This window comes from Phalacrocorax aristotelis, chromosome 15 (assembly GCF_949628215.1).
Source record: "Phalacrocorax aristotelis chromosome 15, bGulAri2.1, whole genome shotgun sequence".
NCBI classification, from domain to species: domain Eukaryota; kingdom Metazoa; phylum Chordata; class Aves; order Suliformes; family Phalacrocoracidae; genus Phalacrocorax; species Phalacrocorax aristotelis.
This window is the reverse complement of record NC_134290.1, coordinates 14,992,690-15,020,641: the sequence shown is the minus strand read 5'-3', so window position 1 is coordinate 15,020,641 and position 27,952 is coordinate 14,992,690. Positions and strand designations below refer to the sequence as shown.

General features: G+C 47.2%; 1 protein-coding gene across 25 annotated transcripts in view; it reads right to left on the bottom strand.

Annotated features, from left to right (window-relative positions):
- FBRSL1 (fibrosin like 1) overlaps nucleotides 1-27,952 on the bottom strand; it is a 553,269-nt gene that overhangs the window by 82,230 nt on the left and 443,087 nt on the right. For 20 of the 25 annotated variants that reach the window (XM_075110636.1, XM_075110656.1, XM_075110637.1 and 17 more), the window contains one exon: nucleotides 19,155-19,208. The exons of the other annotated variants lie outside the window; for them this stretch is intronic. In XM_075110636.1, the coding sequence (XP_074966737.1) occupies nucleotides 19,155-19,208 (54 nt within the window). The remainder of the gene's footprint in view (nucleotides 1-19,154; nucleotides 19,209-27,952) is intronic. 25 annotated transcript variants of the gene reach the window in all.

The window sequence follows — 27,952 nt, the reverse complement described above, 5'->3', positions numbered from 1 at the left end:
GAACTCAAGTTATCTGAGAACTCAAATTTGTAGGCACTTAAAACCTAGGAAGATCAATTAACAAGCTAATAAGAACCACCAGCAAAAGGAGCATAACCTGGACTCACTACACTAATGTGTTTCGTTCTGAATAATGAAAGGGCAAAAGCATCCAGACACTGAGCTGCTGCAGCTAAAAACACTAACAGAAGGTGCTACGACTCGTATTGTCTCCTACCCCACCCTTTCCTAATGGTACAACTGCTCTACACGAAAGTGTTCTCCATCCTGTCTCCGGGTCTGCCTTTCTTGTGTCCTCCCCACTGCTCAAAAGCACAGTGATTTCAGAAGTCCTACAACACCCTACAGAAAAACAGACTGCAGCACGCTCTGTACAACTCCACTTGAAAATTTCCTCTGCCTCCTGCACGGAGGCCCGCTGAAGCGCTGGGCTCCATGGCCAGCCCGCTGCCCTTTGGAAATCAGTAGATGCAACAGCTTAAAGGGTGCAAAGCGACCTTACAGGGCCGGATCCTACAATGACATGATCTCCATACTCATGCCTATTTCCAGTTCACCAGGATGGGGGGAGACCCGGTATGGGTAGTCCTGATTTGGTAGTCCATGCCAACCTCGAACTCTGTAGGCTTGTTTTGCTCTGGATAGCTGCATTCGGGGAAAAAACCGGTTTATGCCTTCTCTCTGATATGATTTTACAAGCCTCAGATCTACGTTGATGCTGGTTGTATCGCAGATTTCAGCAAAAAGGAGCACGGTTTCATCACACAGCAGATCTGCTCTACTTTTTCTGCAGCAAGACACGTAGTCACCTGGGCAAAAATCTTTTTGCCAGATCTTTCTGGGGAATTGATGATGAATACAAATTTAGGGAACTAGGAGGAAGCTGCAGAGAGCTTTTGAACGTATAAAAGCCGATCCGGATCTGTGACATTCAGAAACAACATGAAATAAAGCCACCTTCACTTCTTTCAACTTCCCATGCACACATCTCCTGCAAATAGCTGCCACGAACTACTTCATACATCTTCAATTTACTTACGAAAGCACCTCTGCCAGCACCTTTATTCCAGCCCAATTAACTTCCTACAGCTCGCCCCTCAAGAGGACACGCACGGAATCCACCGCAGTGGTGGGAGAGCACGGCCCGCCTATCGAGCACACTGCCCATTGCCGCCCGCCCTTCGGAAAGGCTCCTGCCCATCGCGGAAGAGGCGCCACCCCGCTCCCCGCAGTGCCAGCTTGCAGTCCCCCAGCCTCTCGGGAAAGCAGGCCCCCCCGTTTCTCTTCCCGTGCCGGCAGCAGCCAAGCCATGCGGAGGGCAGCCGCCACGGCTCCCGCCACCCGTCCTCGGAGACGCGGGCTCCTCCCCGCACGCTGCGTTAGGCGGAGCCCTACCAGAGCGACGAGGAGCATAAAGAGAGGGAGCACGAGATTCCAGAGGGCTCTTCTGCCTCTGAAGTCGTGTTACTGCCGAATCCTTCATTGTGATTAACTCCTCGACACCCTCCTCCCGTGACAAGTGGGGGAGGACAGACAGCGCTCGGTGATTAATTTATCAGTGAATTACCTCCTTCCCTTTGAAACCTCACCCCCACCTATGATCTTTATCTATCTCAGCTCTACCTTATGAGGGTTTACAGCCAGATACAGGTTTGACAGCTGGCATTGCATCGCTGAGAGATCTGGTTCGGAGCATCCCATGCTCCTTTGCCAGGCCCGGTGGTAATACCGCTTGCAAGCTTAAGCCCACCCCACGAGCTCTGTATGAGGAAAAGAAATCCTCGCCTCCCCAGCCTCTCATTCAAATGACAGTAATTAGGGAATCTCATCACTCTAGACCTGGAAAGGGAGGGGACATCCATGGTAACTGGAGACATTACATGAGCCACACTGTGCTTATAAGAAAAAGGAAAAACCACACACAGAATAAACCAGCCCCCTTCCCCCCAACCTGGTTGGCATTTCCTGAATAAATTGCCCTTTTTTCAGGGACATCGGTGTGCTTTTTAATACTGAAGGCTACTGGAAGGACTCCTGCAGCCTGATTAAGTGTAAGGCAGTGTAAGAAAAATAGGAGGGGGGGGGGAACCCACAGAAAGGCAATTGAAGTGAAAAAGATCTATCAACGGCACGGTGGCTCCATCGGAGCCAGGAGTCCTGTTCTGAACACGCTCCGACTTCCCAGTCATTTGCTCTGCCGGACACTCTGGGGACCCCAGCACAGCAAACTACAATTTCTAGTAAATATATCCCAGGGACACAATTAGTTTTTCAGCTGGGGGCATGATAAATTGGTCATGCATAATTCAAGGCCAGAGCAGGCTGGAGTATAAACTGCTCCGTGGCAGCTTCCAACTCCCTGACAGAAGAATGCAAATGGGCTGCCTGGCGCAGGGGCTGACGGACCCTGCTAATGCCACCGGCTTCATCTCACCGCCTGCATGCTCCCGTGTCCACCTACGTGCATGACAACGACCATTTTAGCCCCTCCTTCTGTGCATCTCCCGGCGATTTTAATTTCACAGCAATATATCCATCACTGTCTGATGGCCTTTTGGGGCTGAACGCACATTGTTATCACCACAAACACCACACTCTGCCCGCTCTACTCTGGTTTTTTCCATACGCAGACACAAGAGAATGTTTTTGGCACGGAAAGAGGCTAAGGGACCGTGTGGTCTATTGTCAGCATTAGGAGGCCTGTGGAAAGTAATTTCAAACCTGCCTCAGTGTTCCCATCTACACAATGGAGATAATTCCAACCACGCAACTGCAAGGTTAGCAAGACGCACTCAGTTTGGGGGCTGATAAAGGTCTGAGAGGTGCCTGAGGATACACAGCCCAGCTAAAGCAACAGCCTCAAGTCGTCTGAGCTTATTTTAAGGTATTTAAAGAAATGCAACTACCCGTTCAAAGTGATGATGTAGGAGAACAAGAGAACTTGCTGCTTCGCAGAACTTAGTGATGAATGAAATGAAGCCTCCAAGGAAGCTTCGGGAGTCCTTCAAAATGATGTCCTCAAGTTTCTCGGCACGTGCCCTACAGCCTCCCAGCCCGGGAGGGATACATAGCATGCCTGCTGGAAAAATCTGCTAGAAAAATCATTACAAGCAGCCTCACTGCTAGCAAAATTAGTATTTGCGGTCTCAGATACAGCCATGTAACTGAAGGCTGACGGCTCCGTTTCACCAGCTGCAGATTTGCTCTCTTACAGAGTTCTGAAGCCACTTCTCTGGATGCGTTACCATTTCCTGCTCTAAGGAACAGAACGGGCATTTTAAGTCCTGACTACGGGAAATACTCTTAAGAAGTAGGGCTGAGTTGGAGCAGGGCTATTAATAAAGGAAAATTTTGTTTCATTTTGCCAGTGTGTCTGCAGATACAGCAGCCCTTTAATTTAATGGTCAGTTCCACACATGCAAATAGGTGACTTGGTTTCTGCCTAGTAGTTAGTGAAAATAATCCAGGTTTGTCTGTTTGCTTTAACAGGAATACAATTTTTCTTCCTGAGCCTAACTCTCTTGTGTAGAGCTGGGTTTTCCTAGAATGAGACCAAATAAAATCCAAGCAGATACATGGGGTACAAATCTAGGGAGCACAGATGTTAACCTTGGTAAGACTGAACATTCTCATCAACAGAAGTGACACAACTCTTGCCAATACTCAAAGTAACACTGACTATCATCAAGTCCGGGGGGGGGGGGGGGGGAAATCAAACTGTTTAATACCGTAACACTGCAATTAATTTAAATGATTTCTCATGTTGCGCTTTCCTGAACTAGGCAGCGCTGCCGTGTCTCAAAAACCTGTAAGCATGGCCCTCTTCCACCCTCTTGCCATCAGCACAGGGAACAAACAACGCAGGAGAATATTTTGATACTTGCGTTTACATACATCAAATACTTAAACTGCTGGACCAATCCTCTTGACATGAAACGTCAATACCCCCCACCCCAACCTTATGTTGCATTCTTCAGTTCTACAGCTTCTGGAATACCATAACCCATGCTCGAGACGAGGGAAGTGTCCCTAAGGAACTCCCTCTCTCACCTCATTCCCCCTGAAATCCAGCCTCTTCCAACATTTCTCCCTCCTTCTTCCACTCTTTTGGTCTGTCCTCAGACTTGTCTACATGGGCCAATTCACTGGTTTAAGATACGACTGTATAAAACCAGGTAAAATGCCTTACTTTTGAATTTTTTTTTTCCATTTAGGCTTAAACAAATATTTCTTAACCAAAGGTCAGGACCCTTCTGGCACGAATACCGCAGAGGACATCTCAATGCTTCGTTCACCGCATACCCTTCTCCAAAAGGGCAAATGCCCTCTGTCCTCTTGTAATAGATGCTCTCTGAGCTATACGCGTCCCTCGCTGTTACCACACCACGTGTCACCTTCTCACATCCTTTATGGGAGGGTAAGAAATCAAATGTAGATGAACATTTCACTCAAACAAGTTTTCTCTCCTGTCATGGTTCAGCCTCAGTCGGCAACTAAACACCCCGCAGCCGCTCGCTCACTCCCCTCACCCCTGTGGGATGGGGGAGAGAATCGGAAGAGCAAAATAATTTGTGGGTTGAGATAAGCACAGTTTAATAATTACAATAAAAACAATAATAATAATTACGATAACAGCAATAATAAAATGGAAAAGAAAAAAAACCCCAGAAACACAAACGATACAGCTGCTCACCACCCGCCGACCGATGCTCCTGTTCCCAAGCCGCCACTGCTGCCTGCCTCCCCTGGCCAGCCGCTCCCAGTTAACCTACTGGTCATGACGTTACATGATATGGAATATCCCTTTGGCCAGTTTGAATCCGCTCTTAGCTGAGCCCCCTCCCCTCCCGGCTTCTTGTGCCCCCCGCAGAGCCTGGGGAGCTGGAAAAGCCCTCGACTAGTAAAGCACTGCCCAGCAACTACCAAACCATCGGTGTGTTATCAACACTGTTTTCATACTACGTCCAAAGCACAGCACTGCGCCAGCTGCAGTGAAGAAAATTAACTCTGCCCCAGCTAAAACCATGACATCTCCCTAACTAAGCTGGTGCGCACTCGTGTGCACGCATGCAAATAATTACCTGCAAAACTGCGACAAGAGTAACTAGGCCAGCCTGAATTTCCCTTTTGACTAGATTAACTAAATTAATGCTTCAAAAATAAACCATGTATTTAAAGTTGCACAGTTTTATATGATTCACCAAGTCTGTCTTGTGGGTACACCTTCACCCTAGAACGCGATCCTGCAAGAACAGGCCATTGAGCCCGATGCCCTGCAGGCGTGCGGGTGACAGTGCTCCTGCAGCCCAGGCATTTGCGGGACTGAATTTGAAGCCGCATTTTGGTAGAAGGTTTTTTGCTCACAAAGAATACGAAGCTCTGCAAGCCCTGGTGTTTGTCAGCGGACCGTGGAGGAGATGGTGGGTGCGTCGGCGACCACTTCACCGACAACTGCAAGCGATGCCAAGCTGAATTCTGGGCTGGAGGGTAAGTTGCTACAGAGCGGGAGCTGAAGGCGAACCGAAGGACCAAATCGCTGCCCTCTTGGCAAGAATTACACTTCCTCCAGCCACCAAGTCCCTTCCTTCCCAATTAAACAAACAAAAAAATATACAAACCTTTTAAAATTTAAGCAGGGTTTCAAAGGTCAGCTCTGTTCACATCAGCCCACTGGAACTACATTAAAAAACCCACCACGAACAAAATCTTTTTGCTTAGTGAAAAAAGCAGGGACAAAATAGCGCTAATGAGGATTATTATTTTTATGCATGTTGGTAGGCTTTTTATCTTCAGACATGAATGTCTTCTACATGAAAATAGAATTCCCTGACACACATGGTGCACTAATTGTTGTCCCAGCTATAAGGGCTACGGAAAAAATCTGGTTGGGGTTTTTTTTTGTGTGGCTTTTTGTTTGCTTGTTTAATTTCTATTTCAGCATATGTTAAAACCTGTATCTGGAAGAGAGAACATGACTAATAAAAAAATGCCAATGTTTTCATGGTACAGGATCTCTGCGCACTGCACTTTTGAATTATAAGGTTTTATGGTTCCCGGCACACCCTTGGCACTTTGGTTCAAAAGCACAGCCACCTTCACAAAAAGTTGCTAGCATGGTACAAAGTTGTTTAATTTTATTGTATTCAAAGCCAGGTGTGTTTGTGTATTCGGGTATGCAGTTATATTGCTCTTAGGCTTATGTACAGGCACAGCCAGAACACCCAGGCCAATACACAACCGGGAACGCTGCAAAAGGCCAAAAGACGGTTAGAAAAAAGGTCACCAGGGGAATCGCATCAAGAAGAGTAAATTGTGGATGGTCATGTGTCGAAACCATCGGCCTGAACTTCCCAGTGAAAATTTCTAGGTGCAAGTGAAAAGATGCTTAAAATCGGCAATCAAAAACACGACCATGAATTACCAGGGTCAGGAAACCCACGTGAGGAAGGCTTCACAAATCATCCATTAAAGGAAAAGTTGGCCTGTTTTTTCCACACAGGGAAAAAGAATGAAAAACCCTGAAGTATTAAGTGGTCTTGCTACACAGCCTGAAGGCCAACAAGCATTGGCTCTGATGGACCAAGGCTTAAGAGGTAATCATGGCGTGAAGGGCCCTCTGCGGAGAACGCACTGCTGCTACCCATTACGCTCAAGAGTGTGTTGAGCCTCGTGGCCCAGATGCTCTCAGCTGACAGGTGAAAATGAGCAAGGAGGGAGCTTCAAGACACCACAGCAAACAGCAGTCCTCTGGGATAACCAACGCCGAAGGCTCCCCGTCAGTACTGCTATACCTTTATACTGGTAACCCTACGCACACACGCAGAGTGATGGGATGGTGATGGGCAGAGAAGCAGCACCTCTGGAACCACCATCCTGCAGACGAAACCCTGCATTTTATTTACATGGCTTGTATCTAACAACACATCGGAAGCGGAGCCGCCCAGGCATTTTACAAGGCGAGCAGATTAAAACAGCAGTTTGGTCAGAAACGTTCAAAAGCATTGGTGGTTCCATGAAGCCAACAGCCCCCGATGGAGGCTGAACCAGCAGGTCCTTCCTGGGTTTCCACTGGAGAAAGATTAGAAGCACATTAGATATAATACACCCGTAGGCTTTGTTTGCTTGCTTTTTGCTCTGCCTCTTAAGAAGAGCAAGATAGAAAGTCCCCCTCCAGAATATTAAAAGTAACAAATTTTAAAAAATTATTAACAAACGCTAACCTCAGATCATTAGCCAACCTGGCAACAGACCAGAGAAAATTTATAGCCGACGTGCAACATCAGCTTTCATCCAGAAATGCTAATTTCAGTAAAATGAATAGTGTGTGGGCTTTTCGTACTGCTTTGCATTTGGCTCCTCACAGCCCTGTTTAAAGCCTGGGAACCGGCCATATAGTTAAACTGCACAGATGTTCAACAATCTGTACTTGTGTTAATTACCCTAATGTGAGCAGAAACTCAACAGATCCCTGCTAATGAAGGAGAAAGTTTTCCAGTGTGACTACCGTATGTTTCATTGTCACTGTATTACCAAGCTTCTCCCCCTCCTTCCTCTGCCCCCCCAACCCCCAACTCCTATTCTCTCCACCTCCTTTGCATTCACATCACCCTCCTACCTCAGCATGCATGAATTGGACCAACTAATGACTGTGTATTTGCAACATGGCAGACACCATTAGGCTGATCGGAGGTGCGGCTGCTGAATTTTAACACGCAATTTTAAACAAGGTAAGAAAAACAGATTCATCACGCTCCTGATTCTCTCATCCCCACCCATCTGCCATACTTCTGCCCTTGCCACAGCTCAAAAACACTCGCGAAGTGCAAATACACTTCCCCCTCCACAAAACAGAGGCGTACAAAGCAATGCAAATAGACGTTGCCGGGCAATTACTGGAGATGGAAGCCGGAGCGTCGGGTGCATCCGGGAGGACGGACTGACGAGACGGCTCAGAAGCAAGGCTGGAGCGCAGGCCTGGGGAGGGAGCGCACCGCTCCGCGCCGGCGGGCAGCACGGCGGCCGAAACGGGCGGTGGGCGATCCTGCCTGCGGCTCCCCTAACCAAGAGGTGAGGGTTGCTGAACTTCACTGTGGGAACCACAAGAGCAGCCAGTTGCACGTTCAGCCGCGTGCAGGAGGCAAGGCAGCGTTTCTCAAGGGCACGATGGGAAAGAGCAAGGCAATGTTCAAGTGATCAGTGCCGCCAGCAGCAACGAACCAATACCGCTGCGCAACTTAACCTGGCATTAAAACATACGCGACCTCCGAAGAACTGCTTCTCCCACCGAGGATCTCGCTTTCTCTCTGCCCCACTCCCTGCTGCCAATCATCACCCGCAGCTACTTCTCTCGAAGCAATCTGCTTGGCAAGCAGAAGGCAAAGGCGGCCGGGTAAGGGCAACTGGCTCTCACCCTGTTAAACCCCAAGTGACCTCTGAATGATACCAGCCCTGGCCTAAGCCAGAGTTCACGTCTCCCAGGTGCCACCACTTCACAGCCAGGCCAGTCTTCACCAGCAAATTGTATTACAATGACCCTCATGGGAGCAAACGTACTCGAGTTTACTGGCAGACACTCCCCTACAGAGGAGGGCAGGGGGGGAAGCAGCCAACTTTGCTAATTTATTGCATCCATCCTGCTAGCTCGGCCTCCTTTGTCGTTCACAGAGCCAGCAACTTGCAAACTTCGAGGCGGAGCAGCAGCTGCCGGTCCGGGGAACTCGGCCGACGTTTCACCCATGCTGTTGCACAGCAGCCCCCTGCTCAGGACAGGGCACCCGCTTCCAGCTCTCCACCCACAGAAGCTTGAGTTCCCTCTCAAAAACCTCCTTCTTTGTGAATTGAGAAGGGGAGGGGGGGGAAGGTCAGACAAAAAGGTGGGGAGGGGATCTGGCATAACCCAGAAAGAATTGAAAATTATTTAGAGAGCACTTGGCTCTTTTCTCCTACCTCTTTCATCATTAGTACTGGAAGCAACACAGCTGTCTAATGGCAACTTCAGGCACCCATGGGCCAGCGAAGCGACGTTTTCCACACTTAAATAACACTGAGCTGATTTAATTACTGCACTTAATAGTAACAAAAGATGTCTCAATTTAATCTTCAAACGGCCCTCCAAGATCAAAACACAGCTGGCAGGATAACTAGATGGCCTAGGCCAGCAAACAAGTAGGTCCAATTTGTTCAAGAGCTGCATCCACTCCTCAGTATGAAAGGCCAAGGAACACTTGTGTGTCAAACGAATCAAAGAAAGCAGCACTCCCGTCACCCCCTCCCTTCCCGCCAGACTTCTGTTATACAGGAAAAAAAATTAAAAGGCAGCTGATTCATGGGTAAAGAAATGCAACATGGTAAAAGAACAAATGACAATGTTTGGGAGAGAAAGAAAAGAAGTAAGAGCCAAGGTTTAACAGGTTTTGGTTTTATAAGCCCTCAAGATGATTAGGAATGAGTGAATCAGATTAAAATCACATGGGGACAACGGAAGGTCTCTAACTCTTTTGTTTTTCTCTCCATACTGGACAGAAGGAGACAGCTCATTAAGGAGAGCCCTCAAGACACAGCTACAGTTGAAGAGGGTTTTTTTTGTTAAGTGTCTGTTAGCTGTGTCTGGGCAAGACAAGGTTGGGAAAAAGCAACCATTTACTTCTAACATTTCCTAATCGTCCATGCCACGTTGTGATTGTTACTTTTTGCAAACTTTTCTAAGAAACACCCCTCTCCTGAGCAGCTTTCAACACATGTTCCCGCTGACACCACGGTCGGGTCCCTCCAGGCACCTTCAAGGAATTGCTGAGTTTTTGCACATTCCATTACAGCTACACACGGAAAAGTTGAAGCCAGTCTTTCAGCCACTGCAACATTTCTGTGATCCCCTGAGTGGCAGAGAAGCCTAAACAGACTTTTGTTTTGTACAGAGGATGTAGCTTTCCAACTGCCCCTTCCAGCTACCGAGAGTAACATGAGCAGCACACAGCCCGTTTGTTTCATATAAGTTCTACTAGTATTAATTACAAACAATTTCACTAGAAATCAGTTTGCTGAGCTTCGTGGGATTATGCTGGATTGACAATAGTCTGTGGGATATTGTTGCTGAAAGCTTAGAAGGTTTTTTTCTAATAATTTTTTCCTGAACTTTTTCCCTCGATGGAGGACTACGATTAGGTAACTTAAGTGTTCGAATATTCTTGGAGCCCTGGATCATGTTTTTTGGGATTATGGTTTCTTTGGGTTTTGGTTTTCATTATATACAGAGCCTACTCCATCAACACTAGTTCTTGAACAGCAGATGATGTCATTGGCCGCCGCACCACGAATTTGGAAGACTGAGGACAAAGGGGAATTTGCTACAACTCCAGTGACTCTCCTCTCCCTGGACTGTGACATGACAGACAAAGATGATGCCCATATTTACGCTGATCAGGGTCAGTGGTTTGCTTAACTGCCCTGGCAGGCATGAGACATCTAACCAGAGAACCACGGAGTCACTTCAGCAGTGGGACTCGAGAGGCCGTCTGGCTCAACCTCCTGCTCAAACAGGGCTGACTTCTACGCCCAAGTGGGTTTTGAAGGGCCTCGGTTAGCTAGATCTGCACGCCAGCTTTGGGCTAATTCCCTCCCTGTTCATTTAAGTACCTTCCTTTCCCAGTGACTTTGACCCTGGATAGACCTGTACTTTAAAAACCACATTATTTTGCAGCAAACCGGTGAAGAAGTACTCATTGTTTCAATTTACAACGCAACCTCTGCACCGATCTGTGTTCAAGCTCAGAGAACAAACCTTCATGCTTCAAACTAGCTGGGTTCAAACATCTGAAGGGCAACTGGGAATAAAATTTCCTGTCTCTCTGCCCAAATAGCTTGATTTAAGCAGGGTTGAACCTTAGCTTAAAACCACTTTCCCAACCAGATTAAGTTCTGGATCAGTAACAGGAGATCTTCAGGAGGCACTCGCTGCTGAAGCTCGAGCAAGTGCATGCTTTCCATTTGCATGTTTGTTTAAGTAAGTGACAAAGATGGGGGGACCAAAAGCAATTCCCTTAACTGGAATTCACAAGTGCAACCAACTAGAAAATCTCCCGCCTGCTTGCGAGGAGGGAGTCAGACTTTCTCAAAGACTGAAAGATGGCTCTGCTCAATGCCCGGCAGGACATACAAAGCGCCAAGTGTGAAACCCTGACCCCATCGCAGTCAGCGGCAAAATTCCCATAGATTTTCCTAGGGCCAGGATGTTCAAACCTGTTCAGACAATTCATAAACCACCATTTCAAGGGCACACCTTTGCATGAGATTCCCAAGGGCCTTTTGAGTTTTGACTTAAATGCCTGGATTATTTTTACAATTCCAGTTATGGCTTCTTTGTTCGCAGGGAGTTAAGCAATACAAAGAACACAGCGAGAGAACAATGGAGGTATTACCATGCATGATTTGTCTTAAAAAAAATTCTCTTTCTTTTCATGAAGTTATAGATCCAATTTCAGTCTTTATTATCACTTTGCCATGTGAGAAAGTGGTTCTTAATTTTAATAAAGGAAGGGAGCTTCATATTTCAACAAGAGCTAAAATGCTTCCTGCGATACAGGAGGTGGAAAGCTCTCTTGCTAACGGCTACCACAGACCAGATTCAGGGAGGGAATGGGAAATAATCCATCCACACCAAGTAAATAAATCTTGTCTAGGACATACCTAACGGTGGGCAGTAGCCCAAAGGCATCGTGTCCAATGAGGTAATTTCTGCCCCCTCTGTTTTAAGGGAAATTAAGAGCTTGCTCTGCCAAGCACGCATTAACATTTCACTTATCACCAAACTCGGGGTCTGAGCAAGTACGTGCCCTGCCGCACAGTGTCTATGGTGCGCCACAGGACTAATAAAAAGCTTTCCACCACGTTAACTGACCTGGAGAAAGAGCCACATACACAGCTCAGACCCTTTCGCTAAGATTTCAAAGTACTTTTCTCCCGCAAATCTACTTTGCCCTTAAAAAGGAGTGTGCGGTGTGTTTAAGGAGGTTCTCATCTAAAACTTAACTGCATTATATTTTATGTGAAGAATGACAAGTTTAGCCCAATCCACAAAACAAAAGTGCCCCCGATTCACACAGGTTTGTGTAGTTTGCCTTTGAAAAAAATATTAGAGGCCCACCACTCCCATTTCATGCTACTATATAATGTTTAAAACGGAAATGTCAGTTGTGTTTGGTCAGCCGGAGCTTCGGATCTATTCCAGTTTGAAATGGGTTATGGAAATGCCTTTTCCCCCTGAAGATGACCAATAGCCCTATTATTTTATAGCCTTTCCCATCAGACACTGTTTACAATAGCGCTGGAGCCATAATAGCAAAATCCATCTTTAAATGTGGTCCACACTGGCAAGAAGTAAACACAGTTCTGTCAAATTTTTTTTCATATTGTTCTCTCTCTGTTCTGGCAATGGAAATGAAGTTAGCTGTAACCTGAGTACCAAGAATATCGTTTAAACATGGCCCACGTGGCAAGCGAAACAAAGATTTGATGCAAGGTACGTTAAATAGCCGATTTGCTTTTGTCCGGTGCAGGATTTGATGCACCTCTGCACAAGCAGCAGCCCCGCAACCGAGGCGGGGGCAGAGCGGTGGAGCCCCTTACCTGCTGTCGGGGCCCGTTTGTTCAATAGCAACAAAAAGCAAAGTGAGAGAAAGCGGTTCACACACCCCAACTCTCTAATATTTTGACATTTTTTTAAAAAAACACTGAAAAATTTAAGAGTTTTACGGAGTGAAATAACATCTCCTCTGGTCCAGATATCAACAGGATCCTTTCAGCCACAGGCGATCTCTTCTTTCACTCCTCAACCTTGGCAAGTACAACACAACAAAACCGAAGGAAATACCGAGCCCTTTGCAAAAGGCCTAACTCGGGCTGCAGCTACACGGCCATCCAAACAAACAGGTCTGTGTACAGGGCCAATATTCTCGTTTTTCCACTCGAAATCCTCAGGCACAGGCAGGCGAGGTGTCCCGCACAGCATAGCGGCACCGGAGAAGAGCACAGGTCTCCTGCCCGGGACGCCCCAGCCGCTGGGGAACGCTACCCGGCATTTAACAGAGCTGCAGGAGCGTTAAGAGGGACGATATGTTATTCATTGCTTTCTATACTCTCAATCTCAGTACAAGGTAAAAAAGTAACCCTAAGAAACTGGGAGCCACGCATGGAAGATGTTTCTACTGAAACAGTAGTGACAAGAAAATCAGCAAGACACCTCCTCACAAATTTCAAGCCAGACCCAAAGAGAGAAATGGAGAAACCAAAGCAGCAGAAGCAACTAGCGCTTAGGTCTTCCAACGGCTGCATACAATTCCCAGCGAAGGGATTTAGCTGTGATGAACAGGGCTGCAAGATACAGAAGCGAGATACAGAGTGTTTTTATGATTCTTTTCAGGTAGCCGAGTACGAAATCCCTGCCCTTCTCTCTCCTCAGGCCATTCATCTTCCGCAGGTGATGGAAAGCCACTCTCCCAGCGGGTGGTCCTGCTCTCGCAGACCTTAATGCTTAATTGCCACAAATCAATTCCAACCTCGATGCTCAGGCTGCTGCTACCCCGTCCCCCTTTCCACCCCTTTCTCTTCACGCTGGTCGCAGCCCAGGATCCTCTCGCGTTACTAAATCAATCTTTGGACACACCACCTAGAAAAAAAACACAGGGGCAGCACCAGCCGGCGCTCGCTGCGGCCAGCGCGATGAGTTGGTGCTACGCAAGAAGGCCAGCCTAAAAAAAAAGTCTACTCTGTGTCTCTGTGTGTGCCCGCACGTGTGCACACACACATGCCTCCTATTTTATTTTTTTGTTCAACTGGAATTAATCAGGAACGATAAACACTGTTTGTCTCCTGAAAGCAGCAGTGGGGGGATGAAATATGCCTCTTAAGCTTATCAGCTTCAGCGCCACTGAAGAGAAAGCTGGCTTCTAAGCCCAGGGATAATGGGCTGTCCTTTCAGGAAGGTATCAGAGGTCTCAGGAGAGGGAGACAGCACAATGGTGTGACCTTCAGCTAATAAAGCCCACCCTAGAGTCCAAAGAAGCTTGGGGAATATTGACAAAAGTTCATATTTACAACAGCCTGGACTCTTTCCAGATGCCATTACCAGTTTAGAGAGCTGCAGCCTCTGTACGTACACTCACACAGGCTTTTATTCTGCCTCCTCCTTTCTTTCTTTGTTCCCATGCTGGCAAAAAAAATTAGTCAGAAAATGGCAATTCTTCTGCTAGCAAGGCCCCACCAGCACCTTTTTTAATGAAGAGAGTTATTTAAAATTTCAATTTCAACCTCAGCGCTACCCTCTACTCGGAGGAGATTCAAGGCCTCTCGCAAGGATTCTCAGTGCGTCATCATGCTCATCAGGAAGAAAGCATATGTGTTTTTGTGGAAAAATCTGCTGATGTATTTATAATTCTTTAAACAAAAAGGCAGCCAACATATTGTAAAATGAGAAGGTTGTGTTTTGTTTTGTTTTGTTTTGTTTTTTTTAAATAGGCCCTGGCAATCAGTGCAGCCCCAGTCAGAAATACAAAACCAAAGCTTTTTCAGGCAGAAACTGATCCGCCCCTCCAGTCTGCGATGCGGTTAGCAAAATGACGTTTAGCCCATAACAAGAGCACACAGGCATGACTGGAATACAAATAATAAATAATATTTTAAAAGCAGTTCATACCGTAGAAAAAAAAAAAAGCCAATTTCAAAACATAAAACCTGTTTGAAGCAAAAGTTTCATTTTTCCACCTCCTAAAGCAGTTCCAAAACAAATATATAAAAATAAAGGTTCGGAGGAAATCTGTTTTCAAGGGTAATTTCACTGAAATCAGTATTAAATCTCAAAATATTTAATGGAAATAACATCTTCAGTGACAGAACTGTTTTGACCGCACTTTTCAACCCAGCCATGCCAATCTGCCATTTTTAGTTATCCGCCTCGTAATTCATCTTTGCCATCCTGAAACTAATCTTGCTTGGGTTCAAAAGGGATCCAAAAGCCAGAATAGGTCAGAACTTCGCCCAATAACATCGTCTAAAAGGTGCCTCTGTATCTTGGCGGTCTCATTTACCATGCCGGTATTTAACGGGCAGGAAGAAGGCTGAAGGTCCACAAAGACCACAAATTTCTTGCTTTTGCAGCCTTTGCTTTCCAGTGAAGAACCCGTTTCCACCAACAGCTACGGTTTCAGCAGCTACACAGGCTCACAAATAGTTTCCCCATTTCCTACAGTTTTGGTCCAAGCACTCATTTTATCTGTTCTCCTTATCCCATCCAGCCACGTTCACTGTCAAGAGAGTCCAGGTGATTGATTACAGCCTGCCTGAATTCAAAGTAGTCAAATTAGACATTAATGTTGTGCTTAATGCGCTCACACAAACAAGGTCATTGGTTGCATCAAAACTAATAGGAGATGACACACACTGGGACTGCGTGGCCCAGGGGAGTGGTAACAGGATGAAAAGTCTTCGGTTTAGAGCCACTGTTTCAAAAATCAAGCCCGACCCTACAGACGCCCTACCCCTGCAATGACTGCTCAGCAACCTGCCGGAGATCCACTCACAGCACAAACCCAGGGCAGGAGCACTCGGTCCTCCGTAACCTCGATGGTTATGGCTGCTATCGCCTCGACTGCAGCCAAATTTTGATCGCTCTCAAGATTAACTACCCTCTGTCCTTGCTTCCAAACGTTGCTCCAAATTACATTCGTCCTCCCTCTAGAGGTGAGCTAACAAAATCAATAAGCAGTACGGAATTTAGGGGGTGGTGTAAAACACCAGAAAGAAATATAAAGAGTCCTAAGAAGTCAATAGTGTCATCCGAAAGGCGAAAACATGTTCATCGTGGGAAAACACCGACTAATTCATCTGTGGAGAAGCAACACAGAGCCACGACACTCTGCAAGAAAGGGAAAGCTGGAAAAGTCAAAGATACTGGGATCCTCCAGCAGGAACCTGTAGCTTTGCTTGGAAAGCCAGAGCCCAGCAGGGCAAAATACCCATTACCAGCCCACCTGAGGGCACGGGGATGGAGAGAAGACTGCTGACGCAAAGTAAAACACAATTTTTATGGGTAAGAGAAGGCACTACAAATGATAACATGAAATACTTGGCATCAGTATCCAAGACCATCTCTCCACACACTATTTCAAGGATGTGAGGTTATGTCTCCTGGCTGCCACCAAGGCCCTAGCTAAGTGCTTTTCATTGTCTAACCTTTAAAACAGAATTGTTTTATTTATAATAACAGCAAGTTCCTATTGAGGAGCTTCAGCAACAACTGTGTCTGGTTGTAATTTTATACCTGTTTTCCATGGCAGAATCCCTTGGCTCTCAGGAAACCATGGGGTATTAACTGTATCCCAGAGAAACAGGCAGATCCAGGACACGTCTTCTGCTGCAGTGGACGGGCAACTGCTCTGAACTGCTGCCCTCTTCGCTTCCAAACCCCAAACACTCAGAAGTCATGCTTTTAGGGTGTTTTAATAATGAATATTGGAGATAAAAGGCTGAAAAAACAAGCTCCGTCCTGAGAAGGTGTGAATGTGGCTGCCCTGGGCACCATCTCCTGCACCCTGCCTTTGAGCACTAAAACGAGAAACGTAAATGACCTGCTCGCGTTGCTGCATGACGTGGCACAAGGCTTTGCCTTCTTTGTGCCAAGAGGTAGAAGAAATTCAGGGCTGGAAACTGCACAGAATTAAGACTTAATATCAGCCAAGATGGTGCCTGGATGCGAGAGGCCTGTTTCCCTCTGAATCTCTCCTTGCTGCTGTGACGTGCTCTCACCGAACGTTTTCCCTTGAGCAACTGCCTGACTAAAATACAGCACACCCTTACCATAAAGCCCTTTGTTAAAACATCTTCGCCATAAAGCTGCAAAACCTTGGCTCCCAACTACATTAAATCCTTATAAACCTGCCTTCATTTTAACCGCGCAGTATTTCAAGACACAAAGCGCTTCGTCCGAGCGATAGCACTTTAATGAGGAGAGGGGTAAAATATATAAACCAAACCTCATTATAGCATAATTTCTAGGAGACAAGCATGCTGTTATAAAAAGCAGCCATGGCAATTGCATTTCGCATGGCTTGAAGATTTAATACTTTTAAAGAGCCACTGCTACTTTCAGCCATCGGTGGTGTTTTGTTTTGAACATAACAGAAAGCAAACAGAATTATGGGTCCGCTGTCAGCTATACATTTTATATTCTGTAAATTGTTGCAAATGGTGGATTCAACTTTACTGCGCGCTCACAAAACGTAATGTGGATTGACTACAAGTTACTGTGTACGCTTTTACCTTTAAACCTCTGTGTTCTTAAAGGTTGTTGCTTTAAACGTGATGATGTAGCATGGACATGGTAAATTACCCAAACCAGATCCAATTCTTGCTGGACTGAGAGCGCTTATAATGATACAGCTTGTTCACATGTTAACAACAAAGTCAAAGAAACCCACCTAAAACCACGCTACAAGAAAAATCTAGGGTACTGACAGACAAATGAAAGCGATGGATATAACGCCATGTCATGCCACCTGCCAGGGTAACTGGCACATCAAAGGGCCTGCAATTGGTTTCACAGAATGAGAATACTCGATTTTTTTTTTTTTTTAAAACCTGAAACTCAGTTGCTTTCTACAAAATGTCAGATGGAACAAATCCCCGCAGCCAACTAGAAAAACGTTACTGGAAAAAAGTGTTTTCCCTAAGAGCAAACTACCTATCTGTCAAAGGAGCATCCTGAATTACATTGGTCTGGAAGACTTTTAAACTTGATCTAATAAAAAAAACCATTATTGATTACAGTTCTTCCACAGCAGTCTTCTAGTGTAACTTCTGAAATAAAAGCTTAGCAATGATTAGGTATTTACTACAACCAGTAGAGAAAAATAGTGAAAAATGATGAGCGTAAAGGTCACCAGAGAGACAGCATAATTTTTTTTTTTTGAGAGGAATGAAACAAAACAAACAGAAAACCCCCAACCCCCCCAAACCCCCCTCCCAACCCCACCAACAGCAGGGGGAATGCACTTCACAGCAGCTTTGACTTGAAGCACATGTAACACTGATTGATGGATACTGAAAGCGAAGACACCAGTGGAAAATTCAGCCCAACCAAGCACCAAAATTGGGACAGGTTGTTTTGTGTTTCTTGGTACTACTTTAGAAAACTATGCAAAAAGGGTCAGAATTTCAGCAAGTGATCATTTTAGCTACTGTCACACATCTGAGTCAACTGCAGGGTAAGAAGCTGACATGTAATTGATGCCTATAACCTGGTTAAGATAAGCATTTCCTCTTATCTCTTTGCTGTAGCTCATAATGAATGAAATTCTGGACAGAAGGGTGCTTGTCCTCCCTGATTACCAGAAGGTTCAACACTCACTACACGGCTACAGCGATGGAGTAGGACTTGTGATTGCAGTTCTCAGAGAGGACATCCGAAGAGAACATAATACAACAACCCTTTTTCTAAATACAAAATCAATAACCGTGCCTTCGGGCCCTGTTTCTGAGATACTTTTACAATTGTCATTTCTACTGATGCGACTCGTCTTTCCACGCTTACAGTGAAAGGGTAACAGGTTCCTCCCTCACCACCATCGCCCCCTTGTAAGTCACAGGAGACTCTTCCAGCTCTTATCAACTTTGCCACGGGAGAAGACAAGACAGCCGGCTGGACAAGTCTGAGTCAGCATGGCAGCACACAAATTATCACAGGGTGCCTGGCATGAAGGTAACCCAGCCTAGCACGTGCCTCCCCTTAACCCAACTTGTACTTTAACATGTCTGCTTGGCTGTGCAACTGAACCTCAAGGAAGAAGATAACTGCAAGCAAGCGCACATGCTACTTTTGTTTTACAACCTCCCCACTTCCTCCCTTAATAACAGAGGGCTCGGGGTGCTAGCAACGAGAAGCCGTATCACAGATGTGTGATGAGAACCTGAGCTAACAGGTTAGCTGACATGGAACTGTTAACAGTGAATTGGCTTGGAGACAGTGGAAAAAGAAAAAAAAAAAAAAAAGAAAAGAAAAGAAAAAAGGGAGACAGCGTGAGAGAGACAGAGACAGCAACCAATTCAGCTGCAAGAAATCAAGCTAAATCAGTCCCAAGTGCCCATGTTGGAGAGACTTGATCTCATACCTTGCTTGTTATCAAGGCACTCCTGATACGAGTCAGCTCCAGTTCCGTTGCGGTCTAGACAAAACAAAAAGTTTCATTCATATCAAACATAAATATTAGAAACTTCTCAAATGGCAGCCTTGCTGGAGCAACATGTTACGTGCAAAATCGCGCTAGGTCTTTAGGAGGCCATGCTGGTTCGCTGACATAAACTGTGACTTGTTATGAACGAGCTGCAATAAACCGACACCAAGCCGCTGCAGGAACTTTATTTCTGTCCCGGGCAGGCGGAGCAGGGTGCCTTCCCCTCAGCCCTGCCCATCCATCTCCACGCTGGTGAGGGCATTACAGGTGCAGCTGCTCTAAGTTCCTAAAGCACACGGGAGATGGAATACTCGGAGTTAAATCTACCGTTACACCGTCCACTGTAGGCCCTATGAAACCACTGGCTTACACCAGCAGATCCTGAACTATGGTCTGGAATAGGCTTCTGTGGCTCGTGGCGCTGTGCTCCCCTTTGGGTTTTGGCTGCTATGATGTACTAAAGACAACTGAAAATACAAGTGCATACTTTCCAAATATTCCTCTTCCATGCAAGCAACGTTACTGTAGTCACGGCTAGGGTTATTTGATCCAGCAGCAGGAGAGGAGTTGGTCTGTGCCACAAAAATGGGGGAGAAGCTGAGACTCCTGTAGTCGTGTGTGCTCGTGTGCGAACCCAGAGACCTCCCCAACACAGGTGTGGTCACAGGTGGCACGGCACAGCCGGCGTGGGCATCACCTAACAAAACCCTTCATCTGCCTTAGACCTCATCAGCTGCATGTAAAAATGGTTTAAACTGTAGGTTCGCAGAATCAGGTTACAACATGGCTTAGACCTCAAAAGCAAAGCAAAGAATGTTCCAGCGTGGCTTCTCCTCCTGCTTTACAATCCAGTTCAACCACAATTAAAAAAAAGTCTAGATGGTCCTTGAGAAAAAAGTAATAAATACATCTGTAAACCCTGGAAAAACTAATGCCCTTGCAGCAGCTTACATGCACCTTACGTATCGCGCTAAGTGTGAAGAGTAACACAGCTGAGCCCGTGCGACGGGCGTTTGCACACACTAAGGGTCCTCTAAAAGCAAACGGCTTGTATGTCGCACAAACGAGAATGCACGGGGTGCTACTGTCAGTCCCGCTGCCTAGCTAGCAAACCTCTCCCTCGGCTCCCCCGCGTCCCAGTACTCCTGCACTGGAGACATCTCCTCCCCTAGAACAGCTTTATCCACAGGGTGATAGCGACTAATAAAAAAAGCCACAGCTGAGGGACTCGGAGTTAGCACCCCATTAAGCTGAACTGGGCAGACAAGCTATCCACTCCAGTAACAGTATCTCAGTGTCACCGTCGAGAGAACCAGCAATGGGTTCATTGCTTTCTAAAGGTGCTTTTCATGGCCAGAAGGTTAGAAGTATTGTTCACGACAGAGCAGAGACGCTGCTGAGAACACCTCCTGCCCAGGCACTTGCAAACCACTCTATTTCTGCACCTCCAAAAGCCCCCGAATACGATGGCCTGGCCTTTCTCACGCGTGGCAAACGCATTCCCGCACAAACCGCCCTTCCCCCTTTGCTCGGCCAACAGCTGGCGATGGCTCCTTGAACGTACCGAGATATCCAGATCGGAGTTAGAAGGCTTCACGTTCAGCAACAGTATTTAATGCACAAAGAAGCAAAAATTAAAGTTGCCCCACCGTTTGTGTTGTGTAAATCCCAGATAATAGATCTTCTCCCTAATCCTAATGAGGCCTTCCTATTAAAATCTTTATCAGCTCTGCAGATTGCCCAAAGGCTCATCAGTTTCCCTATCTCTCAGTACCAAGATCTGCTTTAACTTTTACAAATAGCTCTAAGATATTTCTCAGCTTATCAGCACTGCCAAGCAGCCTGTCTTATCATTACTATTGCAGATAAAATAAATGAGCTCAGGATGATATGAATAATGGCATTTTCTGTAGGCCGGTTTCCCATTACATTTTCAACAGACTGTAGATTTAAACTTCAGCACAAAAGAAGAGGAAAAAAAAAAAAAGAAGCGGAAGGGGAAAGGTGTTGGGTTTTTTTTTTTCCCTCCCATTTACCTTCCCTGTCTTAGAGCGCAGGCTACATTTTTAAGCTCACCTGATGCGTGCTAGTAATTAATTTTGAAAGGCAGCAGAAACACCTCAGCTCTGCTTTCTCCAAAGACCAAAAGCACAGTTACTTCTGGGATGTTTTTTCAGCTGCATTTGTTGGAGAGAAGCAAGGGCTAAATTGCACTCTGCCTAATGAAGCCATCTTCATTAGTTTGCTCCTTTCCCTAGCAGACTAGGAATACCAGTCAGATTGGGAATTGAAATCATGAAAAGCAACAGAACTGCATTTGAATTAAAAGACTAGGCTGCAAAGGTCTCCGACGTCTGCTCCGGGCTGATTAGCACGAGGCACGTGCGGCACCGTTGCGGCACAGAGCGAAATTTTACAGCGCACGTCGGCGGATAAATGCAAAGCGTTCGCGGGAGACGAGGAAGCTGAAAGGCTAACACGTCTCTCCCTTTTCGTGACAGCGAGCAGGGAGGTCGTGTTCTGGCAACCATTTTCTGCCTGGTCCCTGCAGCAATCACGATGGGTTAAACGCTTTTCCGTTCCCCAAATTCCGAGCCCTGTCACCGTATCAAGGTTATCTATTATTGGCAGTGACAGGTGAAAATTAATCTCCTAATTATTTCTTGCTGCGTAATCTGCACTGAAGAAGAAACATAAAAGGATTACAGTACACCCTCTACGGAAAGCTTTGCTAGAAAGCCAATCATCCAGGGAGATAGGAGGTATGTGGCAAAGAGGTATTTATGAAGGATTTCCAACCATTTTGAAGGCAGGCTCTACTATAACTTTATAACCTACAGCTTCAGAGTAAGGATCTACTTGCAGGTATCTTAACAGCCCAAACGCTTTTTATTGTTGATTATTCCATGGGAAAAAAAAAAAAAAAAAGCCCAAGATTTATACCAAAGGAGAACCAGGGACATAACGGGTATAGCAGTTACTGCAGAGACAGCATCCACCTGCAGATGGTTTTTACCCCCCACAGAAACATTACGGCGAACAACATACCCAGCTCGCTTTAACTTAATATTAAAAATCCTGTAGCTACCTTCCATGGCAATTTAACATTTTTTTCCACAAGAACATAAGCTAGGATGAGTACTTTCAAAAAATTTTTTTTAAAAAAATATATATATTTAAAAAATCTCATTTTGTAAGTAAGCTAGAAATACCTTTGGTAACAATACACACAGCTGCCTTAAAATGCTGTCTTCACGTAAACTCTACCTTTTCTACCACCACCCACCAGAAAGTGAGGTTTTTATTTTTATAGTACTAAAGAATACACACTTTATTTATCTTTAACCCTTTCAACGCAGCCATAGAAGATACAAACGGATGTTTTGGAGAACTTGTCTTTCTATAGCCATGTCAACAGCGCCATCCTAGTTTATGTTTACAAGAACCAACGGTCACAGGTTGCCGGCCTCACCATTGAAAATGACATTAGCCACCTGAGAGATGCTCGCGCGCTAAACCGTGCCCGTGCGATGGCTAATGCCGGGGGCCTTATCTGTAAGACTCTGGCAGGATAACGGGACAGGGCGGCGAGGGACATCACCACCCCAGCGTCCCCATCTGCAGTCACGTCCTTCCACCGGTATCAGTCACATATATTTTCAGTTTCCTTGATGGTGACCTTTCCCACAGGGCGCAAAAACGTCACTAATTCCTTTATGCAAACTCTCAGTGCTTAAATCCAGCACCGCCTTCCACTTTTTTGCAGAGGCAAGCCCTGCCTCAAACTTTGAAAGCACCACGCCGCTCAGCAGCGAGCGGCCGCCGCTCTGGTTTGCGTTTCCAACGCCCAGGATCTCGTAACCGAGCCAACGTTAGGCGAATCACAACGGATAACCGACACGCAGAATAAAACCATCGAGAAGACACTAAAATTGCGACCGTCCTTCCCAAACGCAGCCGCACCTCAACAAGTGCAGTTTGCCCAGGCAGCCACGAGGTGGCACACAAAATACTACAAAATATTATCAATGAAACGCTCAAATCGGGGCCTGGGCTTCAAAACAGCCATCGCACCTTTAACTTCCTAAAAACAGTGATAGCCCTGCAAACCTGCCTCGATTAGCAGAGCCACCATCAGGGGTCACTGCGCCGCCTCGGCTGCTGCGATCTGCGCAAAGCTGGAACACCTGCCTCGCTCGCTCGGGGGACAAAAGCCGGGCAAGCCAGTTGAAAAGAATTACTCGAATGGCCAGCAACTCAAGATTTTGAAACGAGCAGCTCAAATTAGGCAAATTCCCCAGCAGTGACCGAGGTGTGAAGATTGTTCACCTTTCTCCCGTGTTGGTTTTAACACCTCCGAGCCCGTGGCGCTGCCGGCCAGCTCGGCGTTCGGTTCCCGGAGGCTGACCGCTCGCGCGGCTCCGGGTGTGAAAAATGCTGAAGGGCAGGTGTGTGGAGATGAATTATTTTCCTGTTTAAGGCAACTGCTACTAAAAACCTAAGGCTGTAGTTAAGTCATTTTTAACAAGCGCTTTCTTCTCCACCCCAACGCCAGCTCCCAGGCAACCCTCAGGATGTTACGAGGACTCTGAAAACTCGTATCCAGCTACCAAGTTTCAATGAATCCACAACGTCGCGTATACACATTCCTATACATCTCATTTTCACCAGCATGAGGATAAGGTCAGTGGTGTTTACACCATTAAGCTTAGAGATTTTCTCTTCCTCGGGACCTATTTTCAATAGATAAACAGAAATAATTTAACGACGCCTACGACAGAACATAAGCCCTTAATGGTTTACTCTTGGCATTAAATAAGCAAGGAAATTATTCACCAGCATCTCTCATTTTGTGGACGTTTTAATCTTAAGGTTACCTAATCTCTTACATAGTAGTTATGAGAACAAAAGAAACGTGTACAGAGGCAAAACACCCACCTACTAATGTATCAGTGCTACTTTTAACATGCCTATTCTTCAGTAATGTGTTTTGCTTACATGAACCTGAAGAACGAACGCCCATCCACAGGCATCTTCCCCAAATGCTCCATCACCAACCACATTACGTGATACAGAGATTCTCCCAAGGGATATTATGTAATGGCAATCCCTCCTTCCTCTCCCTAAGGAGAGCATTTCTCATTACATCTCCTAGTAATTGATCAGTCTAGGAAATAATTTCTGGTAACCGTATGTTTCTTTACCTAGTTCAGAATTTCCACCTTTATTCAGAAGGATAAAAGACTGCGAGAAACCCTAAAATCTCCATTTCTGATGCCAAATGCCACTCTTTGGTCAAACACGCTATTAAGGGCAGAGCAACACATTCTTGTACCTGCCTGACTTCAGATCTTGTAAATTCATAAACACATTAAAATTAACCAGCGTGCATTTCCTATCCTGGCACTACGAATCATTTTACTCGGCTGAATCTTCTGTAACAGCTTTAAAAAGGCTGCTTCGTATTCAGACATACCCAGACCCCACAACCCCTTGCTGTTATGGGTCACTCAACGCAAGGATGCTGGGAGTCGGGGGGGGGTGGGGGTGGGTGGGGGTGGGGGGATGGGAGAGGAAGGAAGAAAAGAAAGAAAGAAAAGATTTGAGGCAGAAAATGACATGCACATCTGTGCTTTCCAAAAGTACGGTGCGGCACAGCCTGGCTCACTGAAGAATGCAGCCCTTTTCATCACCACTTTTGTCAACATTTCGCCCTTAAACATCTTAACAGCTTTTAGTTTAAAAAAGTAACAGCAGCAAACACTAACATTCGTGCTCCTCAGTGAAAGTTACCGCTTCCAATGGCAACGTTCTTGCAAAATCAGAGCAAAACAAATATCAACTACTGCTGAAGGGCTGTAGTTTGTCCCTGGAATTTGAAGCATAATCCAATCCCTTTTTAACTTAAAAATACCAGCGCGACTCGCGACGCTGCTGCTCGATGGAGCCGGTGCAGGCCGCGGGGTCCAGCAGATGACCGCACGTCCCGGTAGAGTAGCGCCGGGATATATTTTGCTCCTTCGCTTGTTTATGAGAACAGACTGCCCCTCTCTGATTAACAAGGCTTAAGGTTTCCCTCAGAATAACCCACCTCCCGAACAAAGTAAAATTAAAAAAAAAAGCTAACCCAAAATCACTCTGGACTAGGAAAAACCTGGTGCCCAACTAAGTCAATGACTGCCTGCCCTGTGTAGGGTGTTAATCTCCGCGGGGAAAGCGAATCCGGCAGCCCAAGTAGTGCCTTTTGGCTTTAGCACAAGGCAGTTTTAGGGAACTGTTGTCAGCAAAGAAGAAAATTCTTGAAGAGAGCATTAGAAGCCTGCCGCTCGTGGGAAGTTAATGCTGCGCGTGTAAATCCAGCAGCTCGCCCTTGTAAGTCGGTACGGGGGGAAAATCGGATTTATACATAAACATAAACCTCTGGAAGTCAATTCTGATCGGGGACGAGCAGAGATGTAACTCTCTAGAAAGAGGAGCAGGAAGACCCTGTTCCCTGCAACGCCTTAGCAGCCGCCTCCGGTCGAGCGAGGCTTTCTCTCAAGGATTGATAACGAAGTAAATAACCCCGGTTTCTGCGGCACAGGGGAGAGCGGTTAAGGACGAGCTCCAAGACCCAAAGCAATCATTCAGAACAGTAAGTTACATAACAAGAAATTATCTTTGTTACAAAATTAGGTTAAAAGGACCTCAGATACTGTAACGTTACGAAAAAAATCAGGGCACGCCTGGAGAAGATTTAGCTGGCACGCAGCCTCCCGAGATAAACGCGCAACTTCGAGAAGATTTTTACAAGCCTGGAGAACAACTGAAATTTCAGAGACGCCCGAGCCTTTGCCATTTAAAAAGGTCCCTCTTTCCTTCCCTCGCCTTATTCCTGAGCTCTTTTTCCAAACCGTCTTCAGTTAACCAGTGACCTGGAAATCTCCCTCCGCCCCCTTTTCAAATTTGTCACTTTTAACCACACAAGGTTTAATTTCTTAATTGGATTAAATTTTTCTTTCGAGAGCAGGGTGCGGAAGGTGGGACCCGACCGACGCCTGAGCAGCCACCACAACCTGCTGGGCTCGGTTATTGCTGAGGCCGAGAGAGACACGGAAAATAAAATTATATATATATATAAAAAAAGGAAAATAAACCCAAACCCCCATGCAAACCATTTGCAAACTTGTTATTCTTTGTGAGTAGAGGGACTCTGGTCTGCACTGAAGGGGTTAATCACGGGCTACAGATTTTTAGGGGGGGGTTTTAGCGTTTTTAATAGCCAGCGATCCCAGACAAACCCCGTCCTCGGCCGGCAGCCCCCCCGAAAGGGGCAGCTCCCCGTAGCGGAGCCGCTCCGCGGGCGGCCGCCGCGGTCACCCGTGGGTGGGAGCAGCCGGGGTAGCAGCCGGGCTCACCCACGCAGCCCCCCCCACCCCACGGAGGCAGCGATGCAACCCCCCTCCCCCCCCTTAGAATTGGGGGCGAGGGGGTGCGATGCGGTCGCACTAGAAGAATGTGCGAAACGGGGTGAAAAAAGGCAGCTTTGGGAGCACGGCGCATCCCGGCGGCTCCTCGCTGCTACGGCTCTTTTTATTATTATTATGTTATTTAAACACGCCCAGTCTCCCCCCCCTCCCCCCGCCAAAACCCCCTTTTCCACCCACCCGCGCGGGTGAGGGCCGGTCTGTGCGTCCCCACGCCGCAGCCCAGCACCCACTCGGGAGCGGGGGCGCGGAGCGACCCCCCGGGGGGAACGCGGGGCTTTGGGGGGGGTGGGGGGTGGGGTGGCACCGAGCAACCGGCGCGGCAGGGGGGGAAAAAAAAAATCAAACCACCTCGTCGAATGCACCGATTAAAAAATAAAAAAGGAAAGAGAGCGAAAAAGAAACACACACAAACCGCACACGCGCAACCACCGCACCGGGCGGAACGCGGCGCCTGCCCCCTCCCGCCTGCCCGCAAAGCCGCCGAGGCGCGGGGGGTCGCGGGGGGTCGGGGTGGGGGGGTCCCCGGCGCGGAGGGCGCCCACCCGCCGGTACTCACCCCGCGGCCATGGCGAGCGGGGCCGGGCCCCGCGGGACGATCCACGGGGCGAGGCCGCTCGGGCCTCCCCCCCCGCGCAGCGGCACCGGCCCGGGGGGTCCCGCCGCCGCCTCCTCCTCCGCCGCTCGCTCCTTCTCCTCCCGGGGGGGTGCAGGCAGCGCGTCTCTTCTCCTTTCTTTTTTTCCTCTCCCTTTTTCCCCCTCGTTTGGGTTTTGGATTTTTTTTTTGTTTTGTTTTGCGCCCCCCCCCCCTCCCCCGCTGGCCGACGCCGGGGCTCAAAGTTTGCGCCCTCCCCCTCCTTCCCCGCCCCGGTCAGCCCCGCAACCGCCGCGCAGACGGTGCTACGGCTCCATCACCCGCGGGGCCGCGGCGGGGCGGAAAGCCCAGACACACAGAAAAAAAAAAAAAAAAAAAAAAAAAAAAAAAGGGCAAGAAAAAAATATATAGATATAAAAAAAATTGTAAAAAAAAAAAGCCCCAAGCAGCAGGCCAGTACAGACGAGCGAGGCAGGCGGCTCCGGCCGGCATCCGACGCGGGCGGGGGCACGGCTCAGCCCCGCAGGCAGCCCCAGCCCGGCCCCATGTAGGGGCTTCCCCCGGCGGCGGGTTTCTTTCTTTCTTTCTTTTTGTGATTCACGCCTCGGTAGCCATTATTCCCAAACATGGGCGAGGAGGGACCGCGCCGAAGCCCGCTGCGCTCCCGCTCCTCG